The sequence below is a fragment of the Pelobates fuscus genome, chromosome 5, assembly GCF_036172605.1.
Source record: "Pelobates fuscus isolate aPelFus1 chromosome 5, aPelFus1.pri, whole genome shotgun sequence".
Classification (NCBI taxonomy): Eukaryota; Metazoa; Chordata; class Amphibia; order Anura; family Pelobatidae; genus Pelobates; species Pelobates fuscus.
In genome coordinates, this window is record NC_086321.1 from 10,441,865 (window position 1) to 10,465,624 (window position 23,760).

Sequence of the window (23,760 nt, forward strand, 5' to 3'; positions counted from 1 at the left end):
GGAGGGGTAAGTTAATTATCTCCAGGATACAGAGGAGGGGTTACACTCTTCCTGTGGGTGTGTATAAGAATTGTACTGTATACTGATTGGTTCTGCATATTTTGTTACAGTCTTCCACAAGGTCCCATGTGGGAGTTCCCTTGCTGGGAGACCATCATAAAAGGGCTGAGTTTGGCCATCAATAAACACATTCGTTTTACCCCTTCATGAAGTCTCGACTCATGTTTGGGGAATTGGGAGCTATAATCACTACTTCACTCTTTTCAGCTTGGATTTTGGGAGACGCTACAAGGATCAGCACTGCACGGATAGCAGGATCCTTTACAACCGCTATTAAGACATACATGCTAGTCTAGAGGCCACCCACCACCCAAAATGGCCCCAGTGGTTTAAACTTGTAACACGTCTTATAATAATCACTGATGCAATCTATCATATCTTTAGAGCTACCAGTGCATCAGACATGCTTCCTTCTGATATAACTAACTTAGTAATAATCCTAACGCACTGTATATCTTCCTCTTGCAATATCATTTTCTTTAATTTAAAAAATGAGGTTCCTGCAAACTGTGAGTGACATAACATTCTCCCTTGTGATGTTAGATATACTGATATCTCTGTATCATTATTGTTAGATAACCTATCTAATTACTACAAACCTGCAATTAGTCTTAAAGTCACCAGTGTATAACTCTAAACATACTGCCTCAATAAAAATTATGAAGAAAAAACAAATAATCAAAAATGTAACTCTTTCAAGTTCTGTTCACAGGCTGCGATACCAGGATAGGAAATAAAATATTCTGTTTGGTTATCTCATTTCATTCACGTTGCCAGTCATTTTCTTGTGCTTTGACATTGTATTATTTACAGGCTACACAGGTAAATCTTACAAGCCAGAAACAGCTGCATGGAATAAGAAGGAGGAAATGATGCAGATACGCTCAATACTGCAATTAATGTTTATCTGGCTGCTGGGATTTGTCCAGATGTATTTAAGAATATCCCAGATAAAACACAGATTAGTCAGTTGGTTATCTGGATATATTCAGTATGTGAGCATTAGGCAATAGAGTATACCCAACCACTAAAATTACAAAAACCAGCAAACCTACTAAATAGTGTGCCCTCTAAAACACCAATACAATAGTACAACAAAAAGAAATAAGTAGGAATGCAGAGCAGAAGATACAAACACTTCTAAGGTGTAAATAAAAAATACAACCTTATAATGGCGTGGTGGACGATATCTACAGAAAAAATATAAATCGCACATAGTGTAATAAAAATATGGATATACAGACACGCAGGATGACTATATAAAACTCACAAGATATCAGTGAATATCAGGCCCATCATCCTTAGTCAGAAGTGGTCTTCAGAGTAGATAGGCAAAATCTTCTTTCACACTTGTAAGGTAAAGAAACCAAATAATAGTGCAGATAGAAATAAAACTTCAAAGAATTTATTGCAGATAGAAATAAAACTTCAAAGAATTTATGTGAGCATTAGGCTTTCAATTGAGCCAGAGTCAGTCCTAATGCCAGAGCCGTGTCATGGACTGACTGACAAGCAGAGGGAGTCCATTCAAATCCCAGGGTCAGGAACTGATTGACTGCTGGCCATGGGGCATCTGTCCAATCCTAGAGTAAAGGACTGATTGCTGACAAGGGGGGTCCGTCCAAATCCCAGAGTCAGGAACTGATTGACTGCTGGCCATAGGGAGTCCTTCCAAATCCCAGAGTCCGGAACTGACTGATTGCTGGCCATGGCGAGTCCTTCCAAATCCCAGAGTCAGGAACTGACTGACTGCTGGCCATGGGGAGTCCTTACAAATCCCAGAGTCAGGAACTGACTGACTGCTGGCCATGGGGAGTCTTTCCAAATCCCAGAGTCAGAAACTGATTGACTGCTGGCCATGGCGAGTCCTTCCAAATCCCAGAGTCAGAAACTGATTGACTGCTGGCCATGGGGAGTCCTTCCAAATCCCAGAGTCAGGAACTGACTGACTGCTGGCCATGGGGAGTCCTTCCAAATCCCAGAGTCAGAAACTGATTGACTGCTGGCCAGGGCGAGTCCTTCCAAATACCAGAGTCCGGAACTGACTGATTGCTGTCCATGGGGCATCTGTCCAATCCTAGAGTAAAGGACTGATTGCTGCCAAGGGGGGTCCGTCCAAAACCCAGAGTCAGGAACTGACTGACTGCTGGCCATGGCGAGTCCTTCCAAATCCAAGAGTCAGGAACTGACCGACTGCTGCTATGGGCGGTCTGTCCAAATCCCTGAGTCAGAAACTGACTTACTGCTGGCCATGGGGAGTCCATCCAAATCCCAGAGTGAAGGACTGACTGCTGGCCATGGGGAGTCCTTCCAAATCCCAGAATCAGGAACGAACTGACTGTGATTTGGAAGGCCTCCCCATGGCCAGCAGTCAGTTCGTTCCTGACTCTGTGATTTGGAAGGACTCCCCATGGCCAGCAGAGTCAGGAACGAACTGACTGCTAGCCATAGGGAGTCCGTCCCAATTCCAAAGTAAAGGGCTGACTGCTGCCCTGGGGGTACTGTCCAGATCCCAGAGTAAAGGAATGAATGCTACCCTGGGGGTACTGTCCAAATCCCAGAGTAAAGGACTGATTGCTGCCATGGGGGTACTGTCCAGATCCCAGAGTAAAGGACTGAATGCTACCCTGGGGGTACTGTCCAAATCCCAGAGTAAAGGACTGATTGCTGCCATGGGAGGTCTGTTCAAATCCCAGAGTTAGGAACTGACTGACTGCATGGGGGCTCCATCCACATCCCAAAGTAAAGGACTGACTGCTGCCTTGAGGGGTCTGTCCAGATCCCAGAGTCAGGAACAAACTGACTGCTGGCCATGGGGAGTCCATCCCAATCCCAGAAAAAAGGATGGACTGCTGGCCACGGGAGGTCTGTCCAGATCCCAGAGTCAGGAACTGATTGCTTCAATGGGAGGTCTGTCCAAACCCCAGAGTAAAGGACCGATTGCTGCCATGGGAGGTCTGCCCAGATCCCAGAGTCAGGAACTGATTGCTGGCCATGGGGAGTCCTTCCAAATCCCCAAGTAAATGACTGACTGCTGCCGTGGGGGTACTGTCCAGATCCCAGAGTAAATGAATGAATGCTACCCTGGGGGTACTGTCCAAATCCCAGAGTAAAGGACTGATTGCTGCCATGGGGGTACTGTCCAGATCCCAGAGTAAAGGAATGAATGCTACCCTGGGGGTACTGTCCAAATCCCAGAGTAAAGGACTGATTGCTGCCATGGGAGGTCTATTCAAATCCCAGAGTCAGGAACTGACTGACTGCATGGGGGCTCCATCCACATCTCAAAGTAAAGGACTGACTGCTGCCTTGAGGGGTCTGTCCAGATCCCAGAGTCAGGAACAAACTGACTGCTGGCCATGGGGATTCCTTCCAAATCCCAGAGTCAGAAACTGATTGACTGCTGGCCATGGCGAGTCCTTCCAAATCCCAGAGTCCGGAACTGACTGATTGCTGTCCATGGGGCATCTGTCCAATCCTAGAGTAAAGGACTGATTGCTGCCAAGGGGGGTCCGTCCAAATCCCAGAGTCAGGAACTGATTGACTGCTGGCCATGGGGAGTCTTTCCAAATCCCAGAGTCAGAAACTGATTGACTGCTGGCCAGGGCGAGTCCTTCCAAATCCCAGAGTCCGGAACTGACTGATTGCTGGCCATGGCGAGTCCTTCCAAATCCCAGAGTCAGGAACTGATTGACTGCTGGCCATGGGGAGTCCTTCCAAATCCCAGAGTCAGGAACTGACTGACTGCTGGCCATGGGGAGTCCTTCCAAATCCCAGAGTCAGAAACTGATTGACTGCTGGCCATGGCGAGTCCTTCCAAATACCAGAGTCCGGAACTGACTGATTGCTGTCCATGGGGCATCTGTCCAATCCTAGAGTAAAGGACTGATTGCTGCCAAGGGGGGTCCGTCCAAAACCCAGAGTCAGGAACTGACTGACTGCTGCTATGGGAGGTCTGTCCAAATCCCTGAGTCAGAAACTGACTTACTGCTGGCCATGGGGAGTCCATCCAAATCCCAGAGTGAAGGACTGACTGCTGGCCATGGGGAGTCCTTCCAAATCCCAGAATCAGGAACGAACTGACTGTGATTTGGAAGGCCTCCCCATGGCCAGCAGTCAGTTCGTTCCTGACTCTGTGATTTGGAAGGACTCCCCATGGCCAGCAGAGTCAGGAACGAACTGACTGCTAGCCATAGGGAGTCCGTCCCAATTCCAAAGTAAAGGGCTGACTGCTGCCCTGGGGGTACTGTCCAGATCCCAGAGTAAAGGAATGAATGCTACCCTGGGGGTACTGTCCAAATCCCAGAGTAAAGGACTGATTGCTGCCATGGGGGTACTGTCCAGATCCCAGAGTAAAGGACTGAATGCTACCCTGGGGGTACTGTCCAAATCCCAGAGTAAAGGACTGATTGCTGCCATGGGAGGTCTGTTCAAATCCCAGAGTCAGGAACTGACTGACTGCATGGGGGCTCCATCCACATCCCAAAGTAAAGGACTGACTGCTGCCTTGAGGGGTCTGTCCAGATCCCAGAGTCAGGAACAAACTGACTGCTGGCCATGGGGAGTCCGTCCCAATCCCAGAAAAAAGGATGGACTGCTGGCCACGGGAGGTCTGTCCAGATCCCAGAGTCAGGAACTGATTGCTTCAATGGGAGGTCTGTCCAAACTCCAGAGTAAAGGACCGATTGCTGCCATGGGAGGTCTGCCCAGATCCCAGAGTCAGGAACTGATTGCTGGCCATGGGGAGTCCTTCCAAATCCCAAAGTAAATGACTGACTGCTGCCGTGGGGGTACTGTCCAGATCCCAGAGTAAAGGAATGAATGCTACCCTGGGGGTACTGTCCAAATCCCAGAGTAAAGGACTGATTGCTGCCATGGGAGGTCTGTCCAGATTCCAGAGTCAGGAACTGATTGCTGAGTTCAGGAGTTCTGTCCCAACCATGAGTCAAGAGTGCTAAGTATAGGGGATTCCAGATCACTAAATGAAGAGCTCATATATTTATTTTGGGGTGTGAAACCTTCCGGTTGGATCTTCCTTGACACAGAACAGGTTTGGTTAGAATTTAGACTGATGCCTGTGGCTGTGGAAGGGTTAAATCATCTGCGTAATTCTGTGTGTCTGTGTTATATGTGGATCCCCTGTGTATCTCTGGCAGACAGAGTGCAGTCTCACATCTGGCAGTGCCCCTGGAGTGTCTCGAGATCTCCCTGAGGTCATTACGCAGCAGAGCACAGCTATTTTTAATTTTACTTTCTGTTTGTGATTCAATAAATGATGCTACTCCACGTACTCTCAACCTCAAGAAACACACAAACATCAAAATACCAAACAAGTGGGGTGCTATTTTGCTGATCCCCCCAAAAATTGGGTTTTGTAGTGTACGCGCTAAAAGAAAAACTGATCTTCTATTGTATCAGTCTTGATTAATCCATTCCTTTTAAAATAAACGGCTCTGGAGAGAGGAAACCAGCGATATTATAATATAATGTAACAAATGAAAATGTGTTTCACAGCATGAACAGACAGATGGGCAACATCTTCTAAAAATAAAACCTATCCCTGATTTGAATTTTCCCACGATTTTAATCTAATGTTTGCTTATCTCTATATTTAACAAATATGTGTTTATTACCTTGTCCTCGATCCCTAAGCCCCCTACACTATGACATATCTCCCAACATTTCAAGTAGACAAAGACGGACACCGTCATTTTGGGGGGAGGAGCTGTTTACATGTTTTCAAACACTGTGGCTAAGTGATGGTGCTCAGCCTCAATAAGTGTGCCTCCAACTTCAAACAGGGAGATCCAGGTATCCGTTTAATTTAGTCTTAGACATAGTACAGATTAAGTTACAGAGCACACATACAAATATATTTTTAAATCCTATAAGGCTACTTAAAATCACCTCTCTCAGCAAACAAATATGGCGATTAAGTTCCACCATATGGCCATTTCGTGTTAAGCCCACCACTGACGATCCACATACACGCACACCCCCCTTGAGCAGCCTTTCATATGCAATACCTGAAGCAGCTCCACACATATACACACCACCAAACACACAATGTGACATATCATACACACACACAATTCCACAAGCAGCCCCCATAAACATATTCATATGTGTCATACACAATACCACAAACAACTCGTGAACAAATACAATATCACAGCCCGCATACGCACAAGTACAACGCTACGAAGCAACCGCAGCAACCATAAATAACACAGGCCAAATTAGCAGCATGCACACCTTTAAAAACCAGCCCGGTGCACCAAGGGACTTCAGGATTTTGATTTTGCACAGTACTACTAATAGGTTATCTATACCCCAGATATAGGGTATCAGTAGAAAGCCCTGTGTCCTTTATAAAAATGATATACAGTATATATGGATGCAATGGTGAAATTGCGGTAGAATGAATGCATGGCAAAAGTGCAAAAAGACATTGGTCACAAACGCGCTGCATCTCAAATTAGCCTGGGCTTTTACGCGGTAAGACACATTACTGGGAGTAATATTGCTGTGGAGCTCTGTCATACACTCAGACACATTGCTGTGAGTATTATTGCTGTGGAACTCTGTTATACAATCAGACACATTACTGGGAGTATTATTGCTGTGGAGCTCTGTCATACACTCAGACACATTGCTGTGAGTATTATTGCTGTGGAACTCTGTTATACACTCTGACACATTACTGGGAGTATTATTGCTGTGGAGCTCTGTTATACACTCAGACACATTCCTGGGAGTATTATTGCTATGGATCTCTGTTATATACTCAGACACATTTCTGGAAGTATTATTGCTGTGGGGCTCTGTTATACACTTAGACACGTTACTGGGAGTATTATTGCCGTGGAGCTCTGTTATACACTCAGACACATTACTGGGTGTATTAATGCTGTGGAGCTCTGTTATACACTCAGACACATTACTGGGAGTATTATTGCTGTGGGGCTCTGTTATACAATCAGACACATTTCTGGAAGTATTATTGCTGTGGGGCTCTGTTATACACTCAGACACGTTACTGGGAGTATTATTGCCGTGGAGCTCTGTTATACACTCAGACACATTACTGGGTGTATTAATGCTGTGGAGCTCTGTTATACACTCAGACACATTACTGGGAGTATTATTGCTGTGGGGCTCTGTTATACACTCAGACACATTACTGGGAGTATTATTGCTGGGGAGCTCTGTTATACACTCAGACACGTTACTGGGAGTATTATTGCCGTGGAGCTCTGTTATACACTCAGACACATTACTGGGTGTATTAATGCTGTGGAGCTCTGTTATACACTCAGACACATTACTGGGAGTATTATTGCTGTGGGGCTCTGTTATACAATCAGACACATTTCTGGAAGTATTATTGCTGTGGGGCTCTGTTATACACTCAGACACGTTACTGGGAGTATTATTGCCGTGGAGCTCTGTTATACACTCAGACACATTACTGGGTGTATTAATGCTGTGGAGCTCTGTTATACACTCAGACACATTACTGGGAGTATTATTGCTGTGGGGCTCTGTTATACACTCGGGCACATTACTGGGAGTATTATAGTTGTGGAGCTCTGTTATACACTCAGACACATTACTGGGAGTATTATTGCTGTGGAGCTCTGTTATACACTCAGACACATTCCTGGGAGTATTATTTCTGTGGAGCTCTGTTATACACTCAGACACATTACTGGGAGTATTATTACTGTGGAGCTCTGTTATACACTCAGACACGTTACTGGGAGTATTATTGCTGTGAGGCTCTGTTATACACTCAGACACATTACTGGGAGTATTATTACTGTGGAGCTCTGTTATACACTCAGACACATTACTGGGTGTATTATTGCTGTGGGGCTCTGTTATACACTCAGACACATTACTGGGAGTATTATTGCTGTGGAGCTCTGTTATACCCTCAGACACGTTACTGGGAGTATTATCGCTGTGGGGCTCTGTTATACACTCAGACACATTACTGGGAGTATTATTACTGTGGGGCTCTGTTATACACTCAGACACATTACTGGGAGTGTTATTGCTGTGGAGCTCTGTTATACACTCAGACACATTACTGGGAGTATTATTACTGTGGGGCTCTGTTATACACTCAGACACATTACTGGGAGTGTTATTGCTGTGGGGCTCTGTTATACACTCAGACACATTACTGGGAGTATTATTGCTGTGGGGCTCTGTTATACACTCAGACACATTACTGGGAGTATTATTGCTGTGGAGCTCTGTTATACACTCAGACACATTACTGGGAGTATTATTGCTGTGGAGCTCTGTTATACCCTCAGACACGTTACTGGGAGTATTATCGCTGTGGGGCTCTGTTATACACTCAGACACATTACTGGGAGTATTATTACTGTGGGGCTCTGTTATACACTCAGACACATTACTGGGAGTGTTATTGCTGTGGAGCTCTGTTATACACTCAGACACATTACTGGGAGTATTATTACTGTGGGGCTCTGTTATACACTCAGACACATTACTGGGAGTGTTATTGCTGTGGGGCTCTGTTATACACTCAGACACATTACTGGGAGTATTATTGCTGTGGGGCTCTGTTATACACTCAGACACATTACTGGGAGTATTATTGCTGTGGAGCTCTGTTATACACTCAGACACATTACTGGGAGTATTATTGCTGTGGAGCTCTGTTATACGCTCAGACACATTACTGGGAGTATTATTGCTGTGGAGCTCTGTTATACACTCAGACACATTACTGGGAGTATTATTGCTGTGGAGCTCTGTTATACACTCAGACACATTACCAATATGGAGCTCCTAGAAAAGAGGGAAATTAGGATAGAAAGGAGGATCAGAGGGCTTTGTGCTTCGTGATTGTCCCTCCTAAATAGGGACGGTTTGGAGGTGTGCTCTGCCTATAAGACTGTATCATACACCAGGCGATGACTGTTAGTTAATCTGCTCAGAGACCAGCTGTTTGGAAGGTAGATTATGTTTGTCTAGTCGTGGCCGAGAAGGGGTTAATAGATGCTCTGTATTATCCTCTCTAAGCCCAGCAGGGGTTAATCTCTGCGCTGTGTATATTATTGAAGGAAAATTATGTTTTACTTGTGTGTAAAACAGTCTCCGTTCCAGTGCTCTGTCTGAAGGTCACGCTTTATCAGGACTATTCAGTAAAATCTGAATGCAGGTTAACATAATTACTGAAAATGATTGGATTTCCCATTCAGATATGGTGATTTGCACCCAATTAGCGCATCTCATTCTGTACAATCCTGTGTTTGGTTTGAAATCGGCAATGCACAAAGTATAGGATTCTCATATCTATCCAACATTTACCTGACTCACTCTGATCTGTTCACGGTGAAGGAACATTCACAGAATAAATTCACCTGCTTTTATTAGGTACAGGATATTTTATCACTGACAGTGCATGCAGCAAACTTGAAAATAAATAAAAAAAGAAATGTTATGAAATAATATGATACAAAAGATTAATACGGCTGCCGGGCCTAGGCCTCTGTCAGTGTGGCTGCCGGGAGAGATCTGGGCCTCTGTCAGTACGGCTGCCGGAGGAGAATATAGGCCTCTGTCAGTACGGCTGCCAGGAGAGATCTGGTCCTCTGTCAGAATGGCTTGGCCGAGAATCTAGGCCTCTGTCAGTATGGCTGCCAGGGGAGAATATAGGCCTCTGTCAGTACGACCGCAGGCAGAAATCAGGCCTCTGTCAGTATGGCTGCCGGGGAGAATATGGCCTCTGTCATTACGGCTGCAGGGAGAGATCTGGGCCAGGAATATATGGGGATCCAACACGCAGAGTGTATTAGAATAGTAACGTATACCAGACCTTAGAATGGCCGGGCTAACGTCACAAGAACAGAGAAGAATCTGGAACGAGGTCAGGGGAGCCAGAAATCAGGAACAGAGAGAATACAAGAGTTGAGTCATAAGAATACAGAAAGTAGACTAGTGAAATGTAGCCAAAGTCAGAACTAAGAGATATACACAATATAAACGCGCTATTGGGACTGTACAGAACCACAACAGGGCAATGAGATATGTCCCGAACACCCCTTATATACTGGGTTCCTTTCATTTGTAACCACGCCCCTAAAACGTTCAAATCCAAACGTTTTGGCAGGCCGTGACATCATTAACGTCATGATGTCGGTGCGCTTGCACTGCATAATTAAAAGGGGGCGGGCGGGCTATCGTGCCCGGTGCGAGAAACGCTGGGAACAGGAGAGGGACTACTGGAAAGGTTCCAACATCCTGCAGGATGGCTTCAGTGTGTACCCCATCTTGGCAGGTCCTATCCTAGCAGCCTAATGCTTGCTCTTATGAGATTAATCCACTTACTTGGGAACTACTTCCTCCTGGGACTTTCTACAGGTCAAGGCTAAATAGGATCCTGGAATGGGGAACATGTGACAGGGAGGGGTGCACAACCAAGGAGTTGGCCTGGACTCCCAAATATATAAATGAAACCAAGAGGGCTGCACTCACCTGAACATGCTTACATTATAGGGTGCTGCTGGGGCCAATATATACAACATACAAAGTATACAGAATCCAGCACACTCACTTATTCACTACACAATGATTCAAATCTCACAGATTGTAACAGTTTTATTTAAAAACCACTCACCTAGGCAAAAAATAATGGGGGTTTAGTTACATTATATGATAATATATTGCATAAGCCTGACACAATGTGGCAATATATGATCATATAATGTAAATAAACCCCCATTATTTTTTGCCTAGGTGAGGTGTTTTTAAATAAAACTGTTACAATCTGTGAGATTTGAAATCATTGTTTAGTGCCTATATGATTTTGAAACATTACACTGTGAGTGAAAAAGATATGTGTTTTCCTAAGTTTTTTTGGAAGGGGGCACTTTGACAATCCTGCGTAAGAAATTATTTTCGACGTCTCTTTCTATTTTTCTTTGAATGTTGTTTTTTTTTTTATTAGATAATTTCCATAATTATCTATGTGTCCCCACATCATGTGTTTGTGCTACCTGCTGGAGCTTCACAATGTATGTAAGGTATCACAACCTCAATTCAGCTGAAATTCACAAAGGATAAAATGGCAGCTAACAATTTATTAATATTAAGGACCAGGACCACTTCGTCTTCATAGCAGAGTCACTCCTTATTGAAGTACTGCATTCAAATGTAATGACTCTTCAGTTACCGTTTGTTATTCTACCAAACTACTGGACCTGACAACGTTTGGCATCCCGGTGCTTTGTCAAGCCTCTTTGACTCTGAATGTTTGTTGTACTCGGCTGTCCATCTTAGCGTGCCGTCATACACACCCTGTATAGGTGTTGTAACAGACCGTTTCATCAGACAAGGGGTTAAAATCCGTTTAGGCGATATGCCCCTTTCTGAGAGACAGGCACAGCTACTGCAGAACACCAAACTCCAGAACTGGATACAAAATAGCACTCCAAACTGGAACCTCACGAATAGCTGCTAGCAGAAGAACAGGAAAAGCAGACATCAGCTTACACTCCTAGCAATCGATCTCCAGCAGCATACAGTGAATCCCCCCAAGAACGAGACAAGGCTCCGTGTTGAGGGTCAAGCAGTGGTCTGAGGTGCTGGCACACCCAGCCTGGTTTTTATTACAAGTGAACACATACAGGCCACACCCAGGGGGAGGCATAAAATAACCAATAGTATCACGGGTGCAACCCACACATCCCCTCCCCTTAGTGTGACACATAATCCCATTATACAAACAGTTAAAACATACTTTTTACCCAACTTTCATAACTCTAAAACCATACATCACATTCACATAAAAATACATATCCACAATCAATCCATTCAGGGGAACAACATATTAAAAATTGGCATGAATCAGACCAGGGGTTCAAAAGTTAGTAAAGTATCTTTTAAAACCCCTGGCAGCATGGCAAAAAAACATCCCCACAATGCATCCTGGTTTCATCCCTTCTGCCCTGGAGATAATTGGAGAAGTAATCTAATTATCCAGGACTAGAGGCAGACTCCATTAACCACATGGTTGCAAAACAACATAAAACACTTTAAAATACATAAAGTCACATTTTACACATAACACACAGACATTTCACATATCCCCAGATAGCTCAGGTCTGAGTGCACATTATTAGGTGAATGGCACTCAGACCAACCGAATACAGTTTAATCGCCATAGAGCCAAAGTCTTTAATCACACAAATAGGCTCCATGGCATAGCTATCTGGGTTACCACAGCTCACACAGGGCAAGTACCAAATGACCCCACTGTATTTAAAGGGCCAGAATGAGTGACATACACTCTGGTATGGCCGAATACTGTTTTTAAAGGGCCCAATCTCCCAGGGCCATAGTCCAAAGGCAGCAGGCGGGCAGCCAGGCTTCTCCAATGCAATGTGGCGAGATTGCTCTCGTCACAGGTGTGAAGGCAGAATATGGGCAAGGAGGGAGACATCGTAAGGGTAATAAATCTGCTGAACCATATTATTATATACACGAGCCAGGCCGTTTCTGGATCTTGGAGAGAGATTCCTGTAATGTATTGTACATACTCTTATTGTGGCAACTCGCCAAGTGTCCACATCGTACTCTTTTGTTAGAGCACTTTTTTTTCCCCGATAATACTTCAGCTGCAGCTCCATACCTCACTTGGAGTATTGTACGCAGTACTGGAGACCGTATCTCCAGAAAGATATTGATAGTTCAAAGAAGGGCTACTAAACTGGTTCATGGATTGCAGGATAAACCTTACCAGGAAAGGTTAAAGGATCTGAACATGTATAGCTTAGAGGAAAGACGAAACAGGGGGGATACGATAGAAACATTTAAATACATAAAGGGAATCAACACAATAAAGGAGGAGACCATATTTAAAAGAAGAAAAACTACCACAACAAGAGGACATAGTCTTAAATTAGAGGGGCAAAGGTTTAAAAATAATATTTACTGAGAGGGTAGTGGATGCATGGAATAGCCTTCCAGCTGAAGTGGTAGAGGTTAACACAGTGAGGGAGTTTAAGCATGCATGGGATAGGCATGAGGCTAACCTAACTATAAGATAAGGCCAGGGACTAGTGAAAGTATTTAGAAACTTGGGCAGACTAGATGGGCCGAATGGTTCTTATCTGCCGTCACATTCTATGTTTCTATACTTCGGGGATTCCAATCAGTGCACCACATCTAAGGGGTCCGGAGAATCAACACAACACCAATCTGAAGTTCAAAACCCAGTTATGAGTTTATTGGTATAACATCAGGTTTTATAGATATCTTATCATGTCACATTACATTATACTACACAGAATTCGCAATTATTTGGGGCAATTGTGAAAGGTTACTCATTATCACAATATATAGGGAGGAGTCGGGCAACTTTAGGCCAGTAAGCCTTACTTCAGTAGTGGGGAAAGTGATGGAAACCATGTTAAAGGATAGGATTGTTGAACATCTAAAAACACCAGGATTTCAAGGTCAGAGACAACATGGATTTACTTCAGGGAGATCATGCCAAACTAATCTTATTGATTTTTTTGATTGGGTAACTAAAATTATAGAAACATAGAAACATAGAATGTGACGGCAGATAAGAACCATTCGGCCCATCTAGTCTGCCCAGTTTTCTAAATACTTTCATTAGTCCCTGGCCTTATCTTATAGTTAGGATAGCCTTATGCCTATCCCACGCATGCTTAAACTCCTTTACGGTGTTAACCTCTACCACTTCTGCTGGAAGGCTATTCCATGCATCCACTACCCTCTCAGTAAAGTAATACTTCCGATTATTATTTTTAAACCTTTGCCCCTCTAATTTAAGACTATGTCCTCTTGTTGTGGTAGTTTTTCCTTCTTTTAAATATAGTCTCCTCCTTTACTGTGTTGATTCCCTTTATGCATTTAAATGTTTCTATCATATCCCCCCTGTCTCGTCTTTCCTCCAAGCTATACATATTAAGATCCTTTAACCTTTCCTGGTAAGTTTTATCCTGCAATCCATGAACCAGTTTAGTAGCCCTTCTCTGAACTCTCTCTAAGGTATCAATATCCTTCTGGAGATACGGTCTCCAGTACTGCGTACAATACTCCAAGTGAGGTCTCACCAGTGTTCTGTACAATGGCATGAGCACTTCCCTCTTTCTACTGCTAATACACTATTAGCACTATTATACACTGTGACACACCCTATACAACCAAGCATTCTGCTAGCATTTCCTGCTGCTCTATTACATTGTCTGCCTACCTTTAAGTCATCAGAAATAATCACCCCTAAATCCCTTTCCTCAGATGTTGAGGTTAGGACTCTATCAAATATTCTGTACTCTGCCCTTGGGTTTTTACGTCTAAGATGCATTATCTTGCACTTATCCACATTAAATATCAGTTGCCACAACTCTGACCATTTTTCTAGTTTACCTAAATAATTTTCCATTTGGCTTGTCCCTCCTGGAACATCAACCCTGTTACATATCTTAGTATCATCCGCAACAAGACACACCTTACCATCAAGACCTTCTGCAATATCACTAATAAAAATATTAAAGAGAATGGGTCCAAGTACAGATCCCTGAGGTACCCCACTGGTGACAAGCCCAAGCTTCGAATATACTCCATTGACTACAACCCTCTGTTGCCTGTCACTCAGCCACTGCCTTACCCATTCAACAATATTGGAATCCAAACTCAAAGATTGTAGTTTATTGATAAGCCTTCTATGTGCAACAGTGTCAAAAGCCTTACTGAAATCTAGGTAAGCAATGTCTACTGCACCACCCTGATCTATAATTTTAGTTACCCAATCAAAAAAATCAATAAGATTAGTTTGGCATGATCTCCCTGAAGTAAACCCATGTTGTCTCTGATCTTGAAATCCATGTGTTTTTAGATGTTCAACAATCCTATCCTTTAACATGGTTTCCATCACTTTCCCCACTACTGAAGTAAGGCTTACTGGCCTATAGTTGCCCGACTCCTCCCTATTACCTTTCTTGTGAATGGGCACAACATTCGCTAACTTCCAATCTTCTGGGACTACTCCTGTTATCAATGATTGGTTAAATAAATCTGTTAATGGTTTTGCTAGTGCCCCACTAAGCTCTTTTAATAGCTTTGGGTGTATTCCATCAGGTCCCATTGACTTATTTGTCTTTACTTTTGACAGTTGAAATAGAACCTCTTCCTCTGTAAACTCACGTGTAATAAATGACTAATTTATCCTTTTTCTTAACTGAGGTCCCTTTCCTTCATTTTCATCTGTAAATACTGAACAAAAATATTCATTGAGGCAGTCAGCTAGACTTTTATCCTCTTCTTCATACCTTCCTTCTTTTGTTTTTAATCTAACTAATCCTTGTTTTACTTTTCTTTTCTCATTTATGTATCTAAAAAAAGTTTTGTCCCCCTTTTTTACTGACTGTGCTATTTTCTCTTCTGTGTGTGATTTGGAAGCTCTTATAACTTGCTTAGCCTCTTTCTGCCTAATCTTATAGGTCATTCTGTCTTCCTCACTCTGGGTTTTTTTATAATTACTAAATGCTAACTTTTTGTTTTTTACTATTTTGGCCACATCTGCGGAGTACCACAGTGGTTTCTTGAATTTTTTGCTTTTACTGACAAGCCTAATGCAATTTTCTGTTGCCTTCAGTAGTGCAACTTTTAAATAATCCCATTTCCTTTGGACTCCATTTAAATTGCTCCAGTCTGATAATGACTCCTTTACACATATTCTAATTTTAGAAAAGTCTGTTTTTCTAAAGTCTAAAACTTTTGTTTTTGTGTGGTGTGACTCAGTCACTGTTCTTATATTAAACCACACTGACTGATGATCACTGGATCCTAAACTTTCACCTACAGTAATATCTGATACCAAATCTCCATTTGTTAACACTAAATCTAGTATGGCCTCTTTACGAGTTGGCTCCTCAACGACTTGTTTTAGAGACAATCCCAGTAGGGAGTTTAGAATATGTGTGCTCCTGGCACAAGTAGCTATTTTTGTTTTCCAATTCACATCAGGAAGATTAAAGTCACCCATGATGATAACTTCCCCCTTCATTGTCATTTTAGCTATTTCTTCAACTAGTAGATTATCTAACTCTTCAATTTGTCCTGGGGGCCTATAAATCACACCTACACGAGTTACTGTGTGATTACCAAATTCTAACGTAACCCAAACAGACTCTATGTTTGCCTCACTAACCTTTATTAGGCTAGATTTTATGCTATCCTTTACATACAGGGCCACCCCTCCCCTTTCTTGCCTTCCCTGTCTTTTCTATATAAAGAGTACCCTGGTATTGCTATGTCCCAGTCATTTTTCTCATTATACCATGTCTCAGTAACATCGACTAAATCTACACTAACAGTTGCCATTATTGCCACAAGTTCATGGATCTTATTCCCTAAACTGCGAGCATTTGTAGACATGACTCTAAGCTTATCATTTTTTAACACACTTGCTACAGGCAAAAATCTGGGTGGTGCAGTAGACATTGCTTACCTAGATTTCAGTAAGGCTTTTGACACTGTTGTACATAGACGGCTTATCAATAAACTGCAATCTTTAAGTTTGGATTCCAATATTGTTGAATGGGTGAGGCAGTGGCCGAGTGACAGGCAACAGAGGGTTGTAGTCAATGGAGTATATTCGAATCTTGGGCTTGTCACCAGTGGGGTACCTCGGGGATCTGTACTTGGACCATTCTCTTTAATATTTTTATTAGTGATATTACAGAAGGTCTTGATGGTAACTCAAGACAAGGTGCTGCAGCAACTAAAGAAAGTTAATATAAACAAAGCTCCAGGGTCTGACGGTATCCATCCACGTGTACTTAAGGAACTAAGTGTAGAAATAAGTGAACCTCTGTTTTTAATCTTTCAAGATTCTTTTCTTTCAGGAAGTGTTCCGGAGGATTGGAGGAAGGCAGATGTGGTTCCTATATTCAAAAAGGGTTTAAAATCCTTGCCTGGAAATTATAGACCTGTGAGCTTAACTTCTGTGGCTGGTAAAATATATGAACGGTTATTAAGGGATAATATTCAAGAATTCCTTGAGAAGAACATGGTTATCAGCAAAAATCAGCACTGTTTTATGAAGCACAGGTCGTGCCAAACTAACTTGATTGCATTCTACGAAGAAGTAAGTAGAAGTATAGATCAGGGTGTTGCAGTGGATGTGATCTATTTGGACTTTGCCAAGGCATTTGATACGGTTCCACACAGAAGATTAGTGTTTAAACTCAAGGAAATCGGTCTAGATGAAAATGCTTGTTCTTGGGTAGTACATTGGCTTAAAAACAGAGTACAAAGAGTTGTCATTAATGGTAAATTTTCAAGCTGGACAGAGATGGCAAGTGGTGTCCCTCAGGGGTCTGTTCTGGGACCCCTTCTATTTAACATGTTTATAAATGATCTTGACGACAGCATTGAAAGTCATGTTTCAGTGTTTGCAGATGACCCAAAACTTTGTAAAATAATACAATATGAGCAAGATATTACTTTGCTGCAGAGGGATTTAGATAGACTGGAGGACTGGGCACTCAAATGGCAGATGAAATTTAATGTTGAAAAATGCAAAGTTATGCACTTCGGCGTAAAGAATACACAAGCAACGTATACCCTTAATGGAAGCGAATTAGGGATAACAACACACGAAAAGGACTTGGGAATTGTTATAGACAACAAACTATGCAACAATGTGCAATGTCAATCAGCAGTGGCCAAGGCCAGTAGGGTATTGTCATGCATGAAAAAGGGCATTCATTCTCGGGATGAGAATATCATTTTGACTCTTTATAAATCACTGGTAAGACCACACATTGAATATGCTGTGCAATTTTGGGCACCTGTTCTAAAGAAGGATATTATGGCACTAGAAAAAGTGCAGAGGCGGGCTACAAAATTAATAAAAAGAATGGAACATATCAGCTATGAAGAAAGGTTAACAAATTTAAACCTATTTAGTTTAGAAAAACGTTGCCTGAGAGGGGATATGATAACATTATACAAATATATTCGGGGCCAATACAAACCATTGTGTGGAAATCTATTCACAAACCGGACTTTACATAGGACACGAGGTCATGCGTTTAGACTAGAAGAAAGAAGATTTCGTCTAAGGCAAAGGAAAGGATTTTTTACTGTAAGAACACTAAGGATGTGAAATTCTCTGCCTGAAGAAGTGGTTTTATCAGTCCATACAGATGTTCAAACAGCTACTAGATGCATACTTGCAAAAACAGAATATTCAAGGATATAATCTTTCAATGTAGGGTAATAACTGCTTGATCCAAGGATAAATCTGACTGCCATTCTGGGGTCAAGAAGGAATTTTTTCCTAGCTTGTTGCAAAATTGGAAGTGCTTCAAACTGGGTTTCTTTGCCTTCTTTTGGATCAACAGCAAAAAACATATGTGAGGAAGGCTGAACTTGATGGACGCAAGTCTCTTTTCAGCTATGTAACTATGCAACTATATGTAAGGTATGTCTTTTTGCTGATGATACTAAGATATGTAACAGGGTTGATGTTCCAGGAGGGATAAGCCAAATGGCTAATGATTTAGGTAAACTAGAAAAATGGTCAGAGTTGTGGCAACTGACATTTAATGTGGATAAGTGGATAATGCATCTTGGACGTAAAAACCCAAGGGCAGAGTACAGAATATTTGATAGACTCCTAACCTCAACATCTGAGGAAAGGGATTTAGGGGTGATTATTTCTGATGACTTAAAGGTAGGCAGACAATGTAATAGAGCAGCAGGAAATGCTAGCAGAATGCTTGGTTGTATAGGGTGTGTCACAGTGTATAATAGTGCTAATAGTGTATTAGCAGTAGAAAGAGGGAAGTGCTCATGCCATTGTACAGAACACTGGTGAGACCTCACTTGGAGTATTGTACGCAGTACTGGAGACCGTATCTCCAGAAGGATATTGATACCTTAGAGAGAGTTCAGAGAAGGGCTACTAAACTGGTTCATGGATTGCAGGATAAAACTTACCAGGAAAGGTTAAAGGATCTTAACATGTATAGCTTGGAGGAAAGACGAGACAGGGGGGATATGATAGAAACATTTAAATACATAAAGGGAATCAATACAGTAAAGGAGGAGACCATATTTAAAAGAAGAAAAACTACCACAACAAGAGGACATAGTCTTAAATTAGAGGGGCAAAGGTTTAAAAATAATATCAGGAAGTATTACTTTACTGAGAGGGTAGTGGATGCATGGAATAGCCTTCCAGCTGAAGTGGTAGAGGTTAACACAGTAAAGGAGTTTAAGCATGCGTGGGATAGGCATAAGGCTATCCTAACTATAAGATAAGGCCAGGGACGAATGAAAGTATTTAGAAAACTGGGCAGACTAGATGGGCCAAATGGTTCTTATCTGCCGTCACATTCTATGTTTCTATGTTTCTATATTACATTTAAACGTGGTGCTAATAAAAGGGGAAGAGCATTATCAATTGTAAAGGGTAAGCTTGACTGGGTTGTAGTTTTGTTTGTTGCCTGAACATTGTACTAAAGGGAAAACCATTGTTAGGAGTGAATATATCTGTTAGGAGTAAATTTAGGTACAAGGTTATTTGCTCAAACACGTTAATAATTAGATACAATTTAATACTGTATTTTTAACAATTTTAAACAGTTTTGAGCAGTAAGCAACAAAATGGAGGATGAGTGCAAGATGGCGGATTGGTTATGTGATTTTATCCTATCGGGTGTCATGTAAATATTACACTTCAGGAGACTAACATTCCTTCCAAGTTATCAAAGCAACGTTGGAATACACCATTATTGGGGTTCTGGCTGGCGCACAGTGATTTGCCCAGATAAGGTCATTTAATTCCCGTTCTTGAGTGAGAGAGACATTGCTATAGAGCAGGGTTCTCTAAACTCTGGCCCTTCAGATGTTGCTGAATTATAACTTCCATGATTATCTATCAATTTCATTCAAAGAAACATGGGAGTTATAGTTAATCAACATCTGGAACATCTGGGAGTTATAGTTAATCAACATCTGGAACATCTGGGAGTTATAGTTAATCAACATCTGGAACATCTGGGAGTTATAGTTAATCAAGTTTGGAAAACCCTGCTATAGAGCTTCAATAAGATAGTACCGGTTTCTGTATTAATCTCTGTTCCCATACATTTTCTGTAAAATGAACATGAAACATCCGGCTTAGGGTGTGAAACCAGTTTGAATTTCTTTGCCCAGTTTGAGTCGTGTGAGTCTAAACATGGAGTTGTGGAGTCTTGATAGACTACGAGCAGATGATCCATTCTGTTTTTCTTTGCAGAGAAGCAAAGGGAGATGGCCAGGAAAGGGTCCCTAAAAAACGGGAATGTAGGAAGCCCTGTGAATCAACAGCCCAAGAAAAACAACGTCATGGCTAGAACAAGGTAAATCCAGTTATCTTATCTATATAATACTAGGTGTATTATGTTATGTATATAATCTGTCTGCTCCTCACACTATTATACACTGTGACACCCACCGTCACACAGGGTCTCTCTATATATAGAATCTATATCTGCTCCTCGCACTATTATACACTGTGACACACACTGTTACATAGCGTCTTTATATATAGAATCTATATCTGCTCCTCGCACTATTATACACTGTGACACACACTGTTACAGAGCGTCTTTATATATAGAATCTATATCTGCTCCTCGCACTATTATACACTGTGACACACACTGTTACATAGCGTCTTTATATATAGAATCTATATCTGCTCCTCACACTATTATACACTGTGACACACACTGTTACATAGCGTCTTTATATATAGAATCTATATCTGCTCCTCACACTATTATACACTGTGACACACACTGTTACATAGCGTCTTTATATATAGAATCTATATCTGCTCCTCGCACTATTATACACTGTGAAACACACTGTTACATAGCGTCTTTATATATAGAATCTATATCTGCTCCTCACACTATTATACACTGTGACACACTGTTACATAGCGTCTTTATATATAGAATCTATATCTGCTCCTCACACTATTATACACTGTGACACACTGTTACATAGCGTCTTTATATATAGAATCTATATCTGCTCCTCGCACTATTATACACTGTGACACACACTGTTACATAGCGTCTTTATATATAGAATCTATATCTGCTCCTCGCACTATTATACACTGTGACACACACTGTTACATAGCGTCTTTATATATAGAATCTATATCTGCTCCTCACACTATTATACACTGTGACACACACTGTTACATAGCGTCTTTATATATAGTATCTATATCTGCTCCTCACACTATCATACACTGTGACGCACACTGTTACATAGCGTCTTTATATATAGAATCTATATCTGCTCCTCACACTATTATACACTGTGACACACAATGTTACATAGCGTCTTTATATATAGAATCTATATCTGCTCCTCGCACTATTATACACTGTGACACACACTGTTACATAGCGTCTTTATATATAGAATCTATATCTGCTCCTCACACTATTATACACTGTGACACACACTGTTACATAGCGTCTTTATATATAGAATCTATATCTGCTCCTCACACTATTATACACTGTGACACACACTGTTACATAGCGTCTTTATATATAGAATCTATATCTGCTCCTCACACTATTATACACTGTGACACACTGTTACATAGCGTCTTTATATATAGAATCTATATCTGCTCCTCACACTATTATACACTGTGACACCCACCGTCACACAGGGTCTCTCTATATATAGAATCTATATCTGCTCCTCGCACTATTATACACTGTGACACACACTGTTACATAGCGTCTTTATATATAGAATCTATATCTGCTCCTCACACTATTATACACTGTGACACACTGTTACATAGCGTCATTATATATAGAATCTGTATCTGCTCCTCACACTATTATACACTGTGACACACACTGTTACATAGCGTCTTTATATATAGAATCTATATCTGCTCCTCACACTATTATACACTGTGACACACTGTTACATAGCGTCTTTATATATAGAATCTGTATCTGCTCCTCGCACTATTATACACTGTGACACACACTGTTACATAGCGTCTTTATATATAGAATCTGTATCTGCTCCTCGCACTATTATACACTGTGACACACACTGTTACATAGCGTCTTTATATATAGAATCTATATCTGCTCCTCGCACTATTATACACTGTGACACACACTGTTACATAGCGTCTTTATATATAGAATCTATATCTGCTCCTCACACTATTATACACTGTGACACACTGTTACATAGCGTCTTTATATATAGAATCTGTATCTGCTCCTCGCACTATTATACACTGTGACACACACTGTTACATAGCGTCTTTATATATAGAATCTGTATCTGCTCCTCACACTATTATACACTGTGACACACACTGTTACATAGCGTCTTTATATATAGAATCTATATCTGCTCCTCACACTATTATACACTGTGACACACACTGTTACATAGCGTCTTTATATATAGAATCTATATCTGCTCCTCGCACTATTATACACTGTGACACACACTATTACATAGCGTCTTTATATATAGAATCTATATCTGCTCCTCACACTATTATACACTGTGACACACACTGTTACATAGCGTCTTTATATATAGAATCTATATCTGCTCCTCACACTATTATACACTGTGACACACACTGTTACATAGCGTCTTTATATATAGAATCTGTATCTGCTCCTCGCACTATTATACACTGTGACACACACTGTTACATAGCGTCTTTATATATAGAATCTATATCTGCTCCTCACACTATTATACACTGTGACACACTGTTACATAGCGTCTTTATATATAGAATCTATATCTGCTCCTCACACTATTATACACTGTGACACACTGTTACATAGCGTCTTAATATATAGAATCTATATCTGCTCCTCACACTATTATACACTGTGACACACACTGTTACATAGCGTCTTTATATATAGAATCTATATCTGCTCCTCGCACTATTATACACTGTGACACACACTGTTACATAGCGTCTTTATATATAGAATCTATATCTGCTCCTCACACTATTATACACTGTGACACACAGTGTTACATAGCGTCTTTATATATAGAATCTATATCTGCTCCTCACACTATTATACACTGTGACACACACTGTTACATAGCGTCTTTATATATAGAATCTGTATCTGCTCCTCACACTATTATACACTGTGACACACACTGTTACACAGGGTCTTTATATATAGAATCTATATCTGCTCCGCACACTATTATACACTGTGACACACACTGTTACATAGCGTCTTTATATATAGAATCTATATCTGCTCCTCACACTATTATACACTGTGACACACTGTTACATAGCGTCTTTATATATAGAATCTATATCTGCTCCTCACACTATTATACACTGTGACACACTGTTACATAGCGTCTTTATATATAGAATCTATATCTGCTCCTCGCACTATCATACACTGTGACACACACTGTTACATAGCGTCTTTATATATAGAATCTATATCTGCTCCTCACACTATTATACACTGTGACACCCACTGTTACATAGCGTCTTTATATATAGAATCTATATCTGCTCCTCACACTATTATACACTGTGACACACACTGTTACATAGCGTCTTTATAT

The 23,760-nt window shown here is 41.4% G+C and overlaps 1 protein-coding gene across 4 annotated transcripts in view; it reads left to right on the forward strand.

Annotated features, from left to right (window-relative positions):
- FAM219A (family with sequence similarity 219 member A) overlaps nucleotides 1-23,760 on the forward strand; it is a 145,454-nt gene that overhangs the window by 87,131 nt on the left and 34,563 nt on the right. For all 4 annotated transcript variants that reach the window (XR_010090861.1, XM_063453561.1, XM_063453563.1 and 1 more), the window contains exon 3: nucleotides 20,384-20,486. Coding sequence is in view for 3 of the 4 variants with exons in the window: in XM_063453561.1 (XP_063309631.1) it covers nucleotides 20,384-20,486 (103 nt within the window). In the remaining variant the exon portion in view is untranslated. The remainder of the gene's footprint in view (nucleotides 1-20,383; nucleotides 20,487-23,760) is intronic.